General features: G+C 41.5%; 2 protein-coding genes across 6 annotated transcripts in view; one reads left to right on the top strand and one right to left on the bottom strand.

The window, feature by feature from the left end:
* The window catches only part of Pdgfd (platelet derived growth factor D), a 226,787-nt gene that overhangs the window by 93,968 nt on the left and 117,662 nt on the right, over nucleotides 1–15,157 (top strand). The gene's annotated exons all lie outside the window — the stretch shown is intronic.
* On the bottom strand, nucleotides 1,288–2,624 carry Ddi1 (DNA damage inducible 1 homolog 1). Its single transcript, XM_005346767.3, has one exon. It carries the CDS (start codon nucleotides 2,578–2,580, stop codon nucleotides 1,384–1,386), a length of 1,197 nt encoding a protein of 398 aa, XP_005346824.1. The 5' UTR covers nucleotides 2,581–2,624; the 3' UTR covers nucleotides 1,288–1,383.

Consider the following 15,157-nt stretch of genomic DNA (forward strand, 5'->3'; position numbering starts at 1 on the left):
CAGAAAGGCCTAAGCAGATGTTTTCAAGATGGCCTAATTGAACTAGACATTAGAGTCCTAGACCCTGGCTTATGCTCACCTTCCAAGGCCAGCACCATACAGGCCAAGAAGTGCCAGAACTAAGACAAAAAGTTCAACACATTTTTTTTTCTTACAATTATTGCTTTTTCTTTAAGGACAAAGAGAGGAACATGCCTTGGGGATTTCAAACCTCTCCGTTGAAACATATCAAAATTAAGTCTGGAGGTAGACTTCATAAGCGTGACCGGAGTGGAAATCTGGAGATAGAGAAACCATAAAGCATCATAAAACTGGATGCATGTTTTCCCAAGTAGGCATTTAGAAGTGTTAGCTTAATAAGGGAGTCAATCTGCACCATTTTTCAGAACTTTCCTTATGAAAACAAATGTGAAAACAGCCATATCTGTGAGTATGAAAATAATTCAGGCTAGGTATGCTAACTTAGTTGATAGAATGTTGCCAGGCATGCACAAAGGCCTGCATCTGCTCCTCAGCACCACAGAAACTTGGTGTGATGCTACATGCTTGCACTGCCAGCACTCAGTAGGTGGAAGCAGGGGAGACAGAAGTATAAGATCATCTTTAGGCATACCTCAAGTCTGGAGCCTGGTTGAGAAGGATGAGATACTGTCCTAAAAAGGTGTGTGGAGAGATGTTCTGGAGGTGCTGAAGATATTGCTCACTCAGTACAATGCCAGGTGCACAAACATTAGGACCTACGTTCCATTTCTAGCATTCACTAGAAAAAGATGGATAAAGATGCTAGATAGCTACACTGTAGCAACACTGGGAAGGTTCCAGATTCAGCGAGAGAGCTTGTTTCCAAAACTAAGGTGGAAAGCAATTAAGGAAGATATCAACTTTCTCAATCTCTGGGCTGCACTTGTGTGTGCACACTTTCACACACACACACACGCACACAGGCATACACACACACAGACAGCTGCGGTAATACAAAACTATTGTTAATGTTAATGTGAAATCATTTTGTTTACAGGTCTTTGTAATCTGAAAGAATGGCTTTTTTCCCTAGGAGCTTATGCAAAATAAGCAGTCTTGGTTTGGACATGTCCTCCCTTGTAATCTGACAGGGAGACTCATTTTCCCTCCACTAGATTGTTGGGAAACCAACTTGAAGTTTCAGCCCCACTCCTGGATGATGTGGAGTGGAAGAATGGACCACACATACACTGTGACTAACAGTGATGGCTTACACAGTCACCCATCTGAGTACTCAGTCACAAGGCCAAATCTGGTTGCTAAGATGTTTTTATTGATGGCATTGCCAATGAGCTCCTATCTTATACTCTCCTGGGACCTACGGCTTGCTCCTTCGTGGCAGTGGCTTATATATAACCTGACTCAATGCTTTTTTCGTCCTGGACCCTTGATTGGATGTTTGATATTGCCTGCTACTTCCTTGTCTGAAGAGTCTTCTAGTACAGTTCCACTCACCAGCCTTGCACACAAGGGCAATTCTCCTTCAGGAAGGAAGTGTGTCTGTGTGCCAGTGGTGCCAATCACCAGCACATTCTTCTTTAGGTCAATGGAACACTGATGTCTCCTGAGCATATCCAGCCCTAGAAGAATATCCATGGGCTGCTCCTCCAGTATGGAGAAAGAACACTGTAAGAAATCACCTTCAATCTGAATCTGAGCCAGATGAACTCGGCCCACAATCCTCTGTGTGCCCACGCCCTTAGCAACCCCAGCCCATCGCCGGTCCACCAGTCTCATAATGTTACATCTCTCAGCACAAGCTTGGCTCATGATAGTCATCTGGGCACCCGAGTCCACAAAGGCCTTTAAAGGATGCCCGTTCACTTTGCAGTTAATGTAGAGCATAGCCACCTGCCCGAAACTCTCCGGAGCCTCTTCCATAGCTATGTTCATATTTTCTTCTATGTTCTGCTGTCTGATTTCTTCTTCTATTCTAGCCTGAGCTTCCTGGTCAAATGGGTCAGCAGAATAAAGACGAAACATCTCTTGCTCTCTCAAGGCCCTTTCCCTCTGCTGCTCCATCAGGACCTGGGAAAATGTCTCAAGGTTTCCACTAAGCAGAGCTTCAGCCAAAGCAGGATTCCGTTCCTTCAACAGGGACAGATCATGGGGGTTGGAAAGCAGCATGCTGCGAATCAGAGCAGGACTGCTAAGATCCTGAGCATGGGCCATATTCTCTCCAGAGGCCAATCCATGGGATTGTGTTGATGGTATCCGTTGCTGTTGGTGATGCTGGTGTCGGGAACTTGTTCCCGCAACAGCTGATCCAGTGAAATCTGCCCGAGGCTGATTTGGAGTCCGTCCTGGAGCCTGAAATCCCATATTGTCCTTCTGAAGTAGTACAACCATATCACCATCTTTGAGGCCATAGGTACCCAGCGAGCAGTGGTTATCTGTGAGGAGCTGCTCCATGTAGATGAACTGAATCTCCTCAGCAGGCACACCAGACTCAAGCTCACAGAGGACTCTGAAGTTGCAGAGTTCAAAGTCAGGGCTGACCTGGAGGGAAAAGGTTACCTCTGTGAGGTCCCGACGCACACAGTACACAGTTATCAGCATGGTAAACACTCACGAGAGCCACTTTGCCAGAAAACATCTGATGGATCTCTGGCTGACTGGTGTTGGTTGGGGTGAATGACTGACTTGCCTCTAGCACCTTGGTACAAAACTCATCCAACCCTCAGAAAGGCCAAGCCAGTTTCCAGAATGGGGGCTGCCTCCCAGCCCCAGTGTCAGCTGATGACCCCATGGAGTCTCAAGGTAACAGGTCCATGTGTGTACACGCTGCTTGGAACTTAGAATGTCTGTTTCCATAGAAATAATTACTCAAAACTAGTGGGTTCCAGGGCTGGATCTTCAAAACCTACTTAATACAGCCTATGTAGAACATCTCAATTCTCTTAAACATGCTACTATTTAGTCTGTTAGCTGTAGACCGTTATTCAAACGCTTGTTCTTGTCTCTGAAGTGGTGAAACAGTGAGGATGTGATGTAGACATGACAAGACAATGCTGTGTTGTTAGCAGGCCACTTAGGTGCCTGCCACTGAGGATAGATGAGAAATCGTGACCTGAGGGAGGGGGCGCATCGTTAGCACTGACAACTGTACAGAGGCTGTATCCACTAAAGAGGTGACAAGCTGAATGCAGAAGGAGGAACATTTTTCTGGATGAGAAAACCTCATTTCAGACAAATTGAGAGACAAAGAAGAAAGAGGAAGAACAGTAACCTGTGGTAGGAAGAAAATGGAAATGGAGTAAAAAAGATTGAGACACATTGTGATTGCTGTTGTGTTTCATTTAATTGACATAGGACAGGGCTTCTTGCAGTGTATGAAGGATATGGGCAGCAAAGAGGTGCTCAGGAAGTTGAGAAGGAGATATTAGTAGAGATTGAAAACTGAAGACGGAGTAATAGGGAAGAAGGAAATGGGGTTAGATGGTCCCATTTGATGTGGGTCCTGTCAAAGACGAAGTTTACATGCAAACAGAAATATAAAGTAAAAGGCTGGGTAAAATTGGCCATTGCCTAGACCATAAACCACACAAGGGAAATGAACCTCTGAGGAAACCAGATTGACATAGACTCTATAGTAAAGTGCAGGGCGACCCAGAAGCTAAATATGTCTCTCTTTGACCCTTGGACACAGCAGTCCTCACCACCCAAACATGCACCTACCTAAAAGTAGGGAGTCTGAAGACAAGGGTGATTGGGTAGAACTCCTGTGTACGCATTTTTCTCTATTGTAAACTGTTCTGTGCTGTAAAGAGTTCATGGGTCCATGGGGCCTCCCTCCCAGGTGTCTACTTATGAACCAAAAAGCAGTCATGGTCCTGAGTCAGGACCTTATCCGTACTTAGGAGTTTTTAGCTGTGTCCCATTATTTAGAGGCTCTTCTATCCGCGTGAAGATTTTTTTTATTTCTGTTTCTCTTGTGTTTGTCTCAGATGAAAGACTACGTATCACTTCTTGTTCTAATTACGTCAATGCCACCATACTCTTTTCTATATCTTATGAATGTTTACAGAATGCATATCAGGAAGCATTAGCTGGCCTATGGGGATCCAGCTGTAGATGTATGAAACACACTCTAACAGAGGACACATGCATACATACAATATCAGGAGGTTGGATATGAGGAAGAAACCACAGTCCAGTTCTGAACAGTGTGAAGGAGATCATGTATCAGGAGAGCAGATGTGAAAGATGGTGAGACCTGTTGAGGAGTAAAAGATTCCTGAAAGAGCCAGGCTCAGCAAGAAGAGGGGTTGGTTATGTGGGTGCCAGATGATGGAAGAACAAATCAGAAAGAGAAGGATGCCCCAGTTTACCAAACTCTTCAATATTTAGAAATATATAAAATTTTTAAGAGAAAACATAACAAAATATTCTGGGAAGAATATTAATATTATAGAGCATTTTTTTGCTATAGATGTTTAGATCTATTCAGGCATTCAGCTTTTTTTTTCATTGCTGTATGTGTGTTCACATATGCATGGGAGCATAAGAACATGGTGGCCAGAAATTGCCAATGTGATTTTGACTTGACCACTTTCCCCTTTACATATATGGCAGAGTTTGTCACTAGGACCTAAGCTTGCAGACCCAGGTAGTCTGATTGCCCCAGCAGAATCAATCCCTTGGCTCCATCTCTAGGGGCAGGGATCATAAGGTTGGCATTTCTTTGGTGCCAGGATATGAAATCCTGGACTCACTGCTGTGCTGCAGGTGATTTACCCATAGAATCATCTCCCTGGGTCATTTGATTTCTTCACTGTCTCAGTAGTTCTATGCTTTCCCAAAGCCAGTAATGGCTTCTCAAATTTGAGAGCAGCTGTTTATTGGACATCTTGTGCAAACTATTCTTCTCGAGAAGACCTAGGAAAGCTGGTATGACTGGCATTCAGTGATTTCCCAAGTACCATGTGACAGATACTACCAGGGTTGTGTGTGTGTGTGTGTGTGTGTGTGTGTGTGTGTGTATGTGTGTAAGCAGCTGAAATTATTTTTGTAGGGTAAAAGGTGTTTTTCTGTTGCTATTTTTTCTTTTCTTTTGTTTTGGTAAACAAGAGTTGAAGGTTTACATTAAAAGAAAATAACATCTTTTAAAGTGTTATCATTGCCTAGATACTAAACAGAATTAGCTTTTGGGAAGCTTGCTACCTTGCTGCAGTTATTTAGTTATTGTGATGTTTTTGCCCTGATGCAGACTTTACTGTTTTACCTTCAATCCGTAAGGAAACAAAGAGCCTCATGATCTGGCCAGTTAATTCTTATCACCCCTGACTCACAAGAAGGCAGGCTTGACAGGAATCATCTGATTCAACCACCCATCAGATGTTTAAAACATTTCACAAAACAGCTGGAATCTCCAAAGCTAAACAGTCTCCTCAGGCTAGTTGGTATTCCTGGTTTGTATATTGCTTAATTCACTGACTTTACTCAGCAGTATTGGTGATTCAAATACCAGATGTATAATTTTCTTAACTCAAATTTTTAATTAAAAACATCATCTGATTATGGAGTAAACATGGCAATTATAGACACTCCCAAACACTAAAAGTGTCGTAAATCTGCAGTGAACAGGTGCTGTTGACTGATGGCTGTAAATCCTCACTGCACAGGTGCTGTGCACTGATGACTGTAAATCCACACTGCACAGGTGCTGTGGACTAATGGCTATAAATCTACACTGCACAGGTGCTGTGAACTGATGGTTGTAAACCCACACTGCACAGGTATTGTACAGTAATGGCCATAAATCCACACTACACAGGCGCTGTGCACGGATGGCCGTAAATCTGCACTGTACAGGCTCTGTGCACTGATGGCTGTAAATGCACACTGCACAGGCACTATGGACTGATGACTGTAAATCCACACTGCATAAGCACTGTGCACTGCTGGCTGTAAATGCACACTGTATAAGCGCTGTGCACTGATGACTGTAAATTCTCACTGCACATGCACTGTGCACTGATGACTGTAGTTCCACACTGCACAGGCACTGTGCACTGATGACTGTAAATCCACACTGCACAAGTGCTTGTGGGGTACTCTTGGGTATTGGGAGCTAACCAAATGTGCTCATGTACCTAACTGGAGGTTACTGCAACTTTTCCCCCAGGAGTACTTTAAATATTCCCTGAAATTTATTTCTTGGCAAATTTAGCATAGAACATAATGAATCTTTCTTTGTTAAGTGAGACTCCTGCACAGTCTTGTGACTATCATTCAGAAAATTAGCTCTCATTGTATAGCCTAAATACTCAGAAAATGGGGAGAGAACACCGATTTCACACTAGCTAAGGAAAAAAAGATATTTTTCTGTAATAAATCAATGATAATAGCTCTATTACTTCTTTTTAAAAACCTTAACACAGTGCTTCTTATTCTTCCTAATGCTTTGACCATGTTGTGGTGATCCCCAACCATAAAACAATTTCATTGCTTCTTTGTAACTATAAATTTGCTAATGTTATAACTTGTAATGTAAACATCTGCTATGCAGGATATCTGATATGTGACCCCTGTGAAAGGGTCACTCAACCTCCAAAGGGGCCATGACCCACAGATTCAGAATTGCTGCCCTAATGCAACATTAACAACAAAAGCTCAGATAACTAATGGTCACACAATCAATTGGTATTTAAGGTATTATAGGTTGCTTTACAAAGCAAAATAAACATTGGGTTTGTTTTTGTGAAAAAAATAGAATGGCTGATTAAAATTTGTTTCATATATATATATATACATATATATATAGCCTATTTAGTACTTATATTTGATTTTCTTACCGTTTAGAGTTCTTCCTTTAAGATGTGCCCGAGGGTTCAGGATGTTGGTCTGTATCAGGTAAGTTGCCTAGCTCTGGGAGGCCCTGAGTTTCTTCCCCAGTACTCCAAAAGAGAAGTGTGCAGACATAAAGTTCCAGAGTTCAGTTCTGTAAGACCAGTGCAAACCTGTCTTTCCTAGCAGTTGTCTGGAATCTCAGCCCTCCTAAAGTAAGCTGGGAGGCAGAAACAAGAGAGTCCCTAGAGGCTTGGGTCTTACTAGGCTAGCATATACTCAGGGGCAAACACCATGAGATCCTGTCTCAAAGAAGGTGGAAAACAAGGCTTGACACTGGAAGTGGTCATGGAATCACCACATACACATTCATAAACACACACATATGTATTTACTCATGGACATCACACCCACACACAGTTACGAACGAACACACACAGATGTATGCCCATGGATATCACACAGACAGGCCCCCAAACAAAAACAGTGCCTAGCATTGCCTTTACAGTGTAATCAAGAGTTAATAAGAAGTCAACTAATCAATTAGGACTTTTAGAGAAACTTAGAAAAGAGGGGCATTGCTAATGTAGTACCCATGGATTAAGATCTGAGTGTTCCACTGTTCCTCCAGTTACTCTAGATTAATGCAAGGTGTGTTCAAACCACCATGAACCAGAAGCATGTACATAATCAAATATCTACTTGCTAGATACACTAAAAAGAGAACAGGGTTCATCTCACCTGTCTTTGAAACAAACATCAAAAGACTGATGAGATCCATAAGCAGATATGTAACTGAAGAAAATCATGAGACATCTCATCAGGCTTCAAGGAACTCAAGTTCAATCTGCTCTTTATCCAGTGAAAGTCTAAGACAGAAAGTACATGCTTGTGTCCACGTAGGAAGCGGTAGGGGAGGAGCCTGACAGGAAACACGAGTTAAGTACCATTTGTTAATACATAGAAAGGACAACTGAAAGATTTCGTTACTCTCCTGCAAGGAACATCTCCACGGTCACCTTGAATGCTGCCCTTTATAAACCATTATCACCCCCCACCCCCAGTCTGTCTCTTGCTGTCAATGTGTTAAGAACACTTGTGTTTCACGTGCCCATGTTTTTTCATAATATTTAAATTGTAGTAAAGATGTTATCTTGGTCTTTGGGGCTCATGTCATGTTGTTAAGACATGGATATTGATTATAAATTCTGAAATAATCATTTGCAGTTTCTATAAATTTATTGAACTTTAAAACCTTGGATGAAGGACGTTTGATGGGTGAACTGATATTTATTTATTTATTTGAACACTTTCAGTATACTTAGGAGAATGTTCATCTGGACCTCTTCACCATATATGGAAAATACATACACAAAACTAGTAGGGCTAATAATGAAGTCTTAATACGTTGAGGTCATCTTTATTTAAGACAAGCATTCAATCTGATTTTGGTTTACTTTATCTCACTGTCCTGTAATCTCTTCATTTATGAACAATAGACTCTGACATTTCAGAATTCCCATTCGTCCTGATCAGAAGTTCTAACATGCATAAAGCCACCGCAACTTGTGTTTCTTACTTTAATGGAAATGTCTGAACGTTTTCAACACTGTATTCACGTGCCCACTTGTTTTCATGGGAAGGAAAACACTTATAACTTCTTGTGGTCTTAATACTCAGTCAAGAAAATAATGCTTTCCAGGCACATTTTGGGGGCCTCTGTCTTCAAACACAGGAGCAAGAGCTTGCATAAGCTTAGAGAAAGCGTCACTATAAGGAAAATGAGGTCTGAAAGTCAGAACATTCATTACATCTTCATTATAATTTTACTTTTGAAATTTTAGCTCTGCTACATTAAAACTCTTCCTGAGTTATTTCCATCATTAAATTTTTCTGTGTCAGATTTCTTGCCTTGCTCAACCTTGAGTTCTGCAAAATTCCTAACATGTCTCTTGTTCACGATATATGACAAAAAAAATAGGACTAAATAACAAAATGAACACAGATCTACAAAAAAGAGAACAAAACTGTTAGTAAAACCTTTCACCTACCTCCACGTACATTTCCCACTGACGTGAGACCCACACTAAGATATGAAGATATTTTTATTTGCTGGCTATCCTAATCATTTATTATTCAGAGGTTTGTCTTACCCTTGACCCTCTTCACTCTCCTAGCCAACAAGTGGGAGACAATGCCATTCACTGAAAGCCTTTGACTTAGTTTCACAAAGTGTCTAGAAGTGTATGGACAGAATGAGTGATGGATGTTTCAGATTTGAAACTTAGAGGTGGTCTGACAAACACATTATTAATTTTTTGCGGTGACTATTTAACGACTAATTTCCTTGAGCGTGAAGTGAGCGGGGGACATGAGGGCAGATGGAAGAATGGTAGCCAGTGTCATCCTTCAAACAACTGTGTACTAATGGAGATAAAATCCATGCATGCTGAGGTGTGTTATAGAGTAGACATTAATGACAGGTGTGTAAGAGGTGCTGGTTACTTAGAGGAGGTAAATGTATTAATTTGGGGGGGTAGAATGCTGACAGGAGTTATTGGAACTATCCAGAATCCTCCCCTAGAACTGTCACTCAAGGACTCAATCACATCTGCATTTGCATCGCACCTACTCGGTTCTAGTGAAAATCCGTATCTAGATGTATCACACAACTTTTTGACTTTTTGTTTGGTTTTGCTATGTGTAGGTTGGTCTGTCCATGTTTTCCTTGTGCGTGATATAACTACCACTATGCACTAAAATGGCAGAATTGACAAGAAGCAGCTCACCACCCCACACTAGTGTTCATCACAGGTACAAGCATAGAGGAAGCCTATGTTTCCATCTGATCGCTTAAAGTCATCACCTCATAAACAAAGGCCCTGAATCAAGACCCGCATGGGTCTCAGCTCATCCAATGAGCGTCGCTGAAGAATCCTTCAGTCTTTGCTTTTGTGCTGCCCATCCCTCTTCACTTCTGGTCTTCTCTAGCCAGCTGGGGTATTCTATTAGCAAAGAGGGAAAGGCTTCATTGGGACTCCTCCCGACCACCCGCAAAGTCATTACAGATGCTTTACATTGGGATGCATGTGATTGCTGAATATCCTTTAATTTTGAAGAGGAGTCTAATGGTATGACATATTTAGTGGTAATATTAAAGAGAAGTATCTTAAAGTGGCCAGCTTTGGTGGGACTTACAGGCCTTTACCTCTGAAACATAAGACTCCTAACCTTTCAGACAGAGCAAATAGCATGAAGTCTGCCCAATCAGCAACTGGTCAGAACACTTCCAAAGTTATTGCTTGACAAGTCCCTTCATTTGTGTGACATGCCAGACCTTTGTAGAATAGTTATGTATACTGAAAGATCCCAAGTAAATAAGAAAAGGCTCATTGTCACCCAGACATGGCCATTTGGGTACTTTACAAATTACATGCCCGAGAAATACTGCTTCTGTAGCTGTCTCATAGAGGACAGAATCCCCTTAGTGTTGATTATGTGGCTGTCCCCGCTCTCAACAGCACCTGGGCTAACAGACTGCTGTGGTAATTAGTATGGCTGAAGCCCATCTGCCTGTAGAATTTCCGTGTATTCCAGCCATGAAAATCAAAAACAAAGCCTAATAAATAAATAAATAAATAAATAAATAAATAAATAAGAGCTTCATTTTTCTTTTAAAGAAAAACATGAGCCAACTCACGTCTTATCTGTTCTCCCCAGTATGTTGAATTTAACAACCTGGCCACGGCAGAGTTCTCAGAGCACTGGCATGATGACAGGCCTATGGAATTTCTTATTATTAGGACGGTTGAGTTGAACAATATTCATGCCTCAGTGGGCTATGTCTATTCTGAGAGATGGGGCATAGAGTTTCCTTAACCATTCACTTTTCCACTATTATTTCCATTCAATCACAAATATTCTGTTTGACGCACCTCCTAACATGCGCTACCTGTTGATATGTTCTTGTGTAGTTGATATAGGGAAAATATCCCTATACTCTCAGAGTATCTCTTTGGAGTATGGGAACTAAGCAGAGTGACAATGTACCCTGACTTCAAAACCAGGAACCTGGTTTATGATACTGAGGAAAAAATTGATAAGAGCATTGACTTTTTTCACTAGAAACTATAAATGAAATAAAACAAAATGTCTCAGGCAAGGCTAACAAACTATTCCTGAGGTCTTCATTTTTCTGCATTAAAAGAAAGTATGAAACAATGTTAACTTTAATTTTGCATACCAAGTGCAGTATTTTTAATCTAGATTAGAGAGCCGCAGTAGGCCTGGGGCTATGAGACACTGGACCCTATGTTCTAAGGCTAACCACAAATTACTATTTGTGAAATAAATGGAATATATTGACATTAGAATGACATCAAAAAGTGAAGTCTTATTACAGGTTAGATATCTGATACAGACATTAGGTTCTGACCCTCGCTGTGGAGAAGGTTGTATTTGAGACCATCAGCACTTGGAGCTGCAGCCAGGCAGCCAACACAAAGATAAAGATAGAACTGAAGAACTGTAGCTTGAGTTTATAACAATGGATATGGAGCAAATGTCTTCAAAATTAGTGGCCAGGCTCTGCCTTCCTTGTTAGAATTATAGGAAAGATGAGTTTTTTATGGAAGGACTTTTAAATCTATAATAAATAACAACATACTAGATGAAATATATCCAATACTGAAGAATAATATTTCATACTTTAATGTAACAGATATGAATATCAAAATAAGTCTATAAAACACAAACTTTAAAAATATTACCTCATGCAAAAAGGCATGGCACTATATCCCTTGAAATAATAATGTTCTGTACCGATTATAGTTGTGAAGAAAAGCTCCCTGTACATCTTGGCACAAACCCTGGAGTTGGAGCAGGAATACAAACCAAAGACATTCAAAGCCCTTACATCAGAAGAGTTGGCACTAAGTTCTTGGGTTCCTCCCAACTTACCTGCAGGCCCATAGACCCAGCAATACCTCTTTGAGCTTTGTTATCCTGTCACGTAAAACAATAACGATGAAAACAATGTCCTTTCCAAATGCTCTGGGTTTGGACTTTGTGGTCTATTTAGCAGAGAGCTGTGAGAGTATAGGACAGCAGTCACTGCCCAGAAGAGGATGTATAAGCTGCTATGGCAGGAACCCAGTCAAGGGGGAAAAACCACGGGGCTTAGCTCTGCAGGCCTTAACCTCCCCAGAACTTCTGAGAACCTCTGGACAGACTACAGGGACCATCGGCAGTCAGGAGATGTAGACAGGTCTCCCAGAAAAGAGAGAAATGGGGAGACAGACATAGACAACTGATGGAGGAAGGTCATTGGTTAATTAAATAAAGAAGCTGCTTGCCCTGATAGGTTAAAACAGGAGGGAGGAGAAAACAGAACAGAATGCTGGGAGGAAGAGGAAGTGAGCTCAGACTCCACAGCTCTGCTCTCGGGAGCAGATGCCTCAGAGAGACGCCATGCTCCCCGCTCCTGGGAAGATACACTCCCGGTAAGACCGGTGCTCACTAAGACCCTCACAGATTATTAGAGATGGGTTGATCGGGATATCAGAATTAGCCAGTAAGGGCTAGAGCTAAAGGGCCAAGCGGTGATTAAATGATAACAATTTGTGTGTTGTTATTTTGAGAATAACCTAGAAGAAGGCCGGGGTGCTGGGGAGCCCGCCCCGCCGCTCCTATTACTACAGACAACTTCTCTTCTGCTCCTCGGTGACTGGATGTTGTCTGTTCCTGAAAAAGGCAGTATCAGGGAGTGGAAATGCTGTGGCTTCATGATGTTTATGCTTTGGGAGCAGCACTGCTCTCTGCCTCGTAGATTGCCCCAAATCCACATGAATCCCTGTTTCGGACATATTCCTATGTCTAGAGTATTCGTGTCTCAGTTTCTCTATCCTTTGAAGTTTCCCAAGGGGAAGCTGTTAGCCATTATTCTGATCTTGGTCCTCCCAAAGACTGGTCTGTCCACATGTCCACGATGAACCCTACTTTTGAGGAGACGCGTGCCATGACTGAATTTGGCATGGCAGGTGGAGTCACGTATTTTATCCACTGTGTTGATTTTTCCTAAAATGCTCTCTTCTAGCACTTCGAATTATTCATGTAAAAGAGCAGTGGATTGGGATCTCACATCATCAATCAAAATATCCATGCTTAGACAAGGGTGTCATGGGTGTGTAGCTGTGTCCCTTGGATTCATAGTACACATTCCATGGCCAGGCTCTCCATTTCTGCTCTGGATTGACCGCTTCAGAGTCAAAAGTGCCCTAACAACAGGTCTGAGAATTTTGCATGTATATTTAGTAATTCTCTTACACAATCAAAGGCATCAGGCAGTCTCTTAGTCTTTCCTAACCCACTAAGTGCGATTAGTGATGCCTGTATTTGTTCAGGCATCCACTAGAGCATGGAAAAAATACCAGACACCACGCATTTAATAAAAGAAGGATTCCTCCTCCCCCATTAGCTAGCAACTGGCTCCTGAATAAGGGAACAGGGGCTGCAAGAGCACGCCCTCAAGTGTGTAACGTTTTTTTTGTATTTTAAAGAATGATAGTGTTCATATCTTGCTGATGGTCAAGAAATCCCTGAGGTATTGATTCAGAGGCTCATGTCACTTATGATCCTGTGTTAATTTGACAGTGTAACTGAGTAAGAACATGTTCCGTATTCTACACACAGCATCTTCAAATCAGGTCTTCTGTGGAGACTGAACAGATTTGACACTTATGTGTGCAAATGAGTAATTTGTATGCACGTTTTTGACAGAGGTCGCAGTGTTTGCCTCATTGCTTTGACAATATTAGCAAACATTAGAGACATTGGGGTCAGCAGAAGTTATTTGAATGCAATTTGAATATCAACCCACTGTGGTTCTTTGTAGAAAATCCCTATTCTCTGATCATTTGAATATCAACCCACTGTGGCTCTTTGTAGAAAATCCCTATTCTCTATCATTTGTGCCACATTTGCAATGGCAGCAAGATCATGATAACTGGATTAGAATCTTTCAGTTTTCTTCATATCATATAATGTTGAAATACATTATTGAAGCACACGTTCAAGGATATTAATGGCCTATTTGATCCAAGAGCTCTACTAAATGAGATAGAAACCTCATTTTCACAATAAATGCCAAACTGCATTTTTTGTTTGTTTTGTTTTTCGAGACAGGGTTTTTCTGTAGCTTTGGAGACTATCCTGAAAGTAACTCTTGTAGACCAGGCTGGCCTCAAACTCAGAGATCCACCTGCCTCTGCCTCCCGAGTGCTGGGATTAAAGGTGTGTGCCACCACTGCCCGGCCCAAACTGCATTTTAAAAGAGATATTAATGCTGTGGATTGCAAAGAGGGCCCTGTCCTTGATCAGATGATCTCTTACCATGGGAGTCTGATTAATGTTATACATGCAACACACATGTTATACATGTGACATGTATGTTAAAGTTTATAGGCACTTGTCTAAAGCAAGGATACCTTGAAGAAATGTTTGTGATCAACATTAGTCATTTCCAAGTTTTATGCTACTTTTTAACTTTGCTGAACTCATACAGTAAAATACGATTAACATTAGAGATAATTTGACTTTTATACTTACAGGGAACTTGCTAACTAGTCATAAAATAAGTCCTATGATGCAAATAAAATGCAACAGTCTTTCTGCCAGCCTGTAAAACTCCATGTGGAAGTTTGTGATTAAAATAAGATTTCAGCCGGGCGGTGGTGGCGCACACCTTTAATCCCAGTACTCAGGAGGCAGAGGCAGGCGGATCTCTGTGAGTTCTAGGCCAGCCTGGTCTACAAGAGCTAATTCCAGGACAGGCACCAAAAACTACAGAGAAACCCTGTCTCAAAAATTCAAAATAAATAAATAAATAAAATAAAACAAGATTTTATTCTTAGAAGTGCTGAGCATCTTTACACAATGGCTCCATGATGTGTTCCTTATCACAGGACTGTTTTATGGAATATTAGGCCTGGACAGTCAGAGAAATGTTTCAGCTTATCAAAATGGATCAGTATCGTGCTTTTATATTCTAGAGTAAGACCTCTTGTTACAATTGCCAATGCTCTTTTCCCTGGGTGCTCAAAATCAACACTTTCTTAATGCCTCTCAGTAGGAGTGTTTGAAGATGATGCTGTGACTCTGACTTTGGTAAATGAATGAACAGGAAAAAGCCAAATTGCAAAAAAGATGCTGAAACTCTAAAGTCAAGAGACACAAAGAGCTGCAGTGAGCAAGAGCCATGAATCTCAGAGCACACACAGAGGCTGGGGTCACTGATGATGGTATTGCAGCGCTCCTGCTCACCTGCAGGTCAGATGGGATTGCAGTGCTG

This window comes from Microtus ochrogaster, chromosome 5 (genome assembly GCF_000317375.1).
Source record: "Microtus ochrogaster isolate Prairie Vole_2 chromosome 5, MicOch1.0, whole genome shotgun sequence".
In the NCBI taxonomy this organism is placed as follows: Eukaryota; Metazoa; Chordata; class Mammalia; order Rodentia; family Cricetidae; genus Microtus; species Microtus ochrogaster.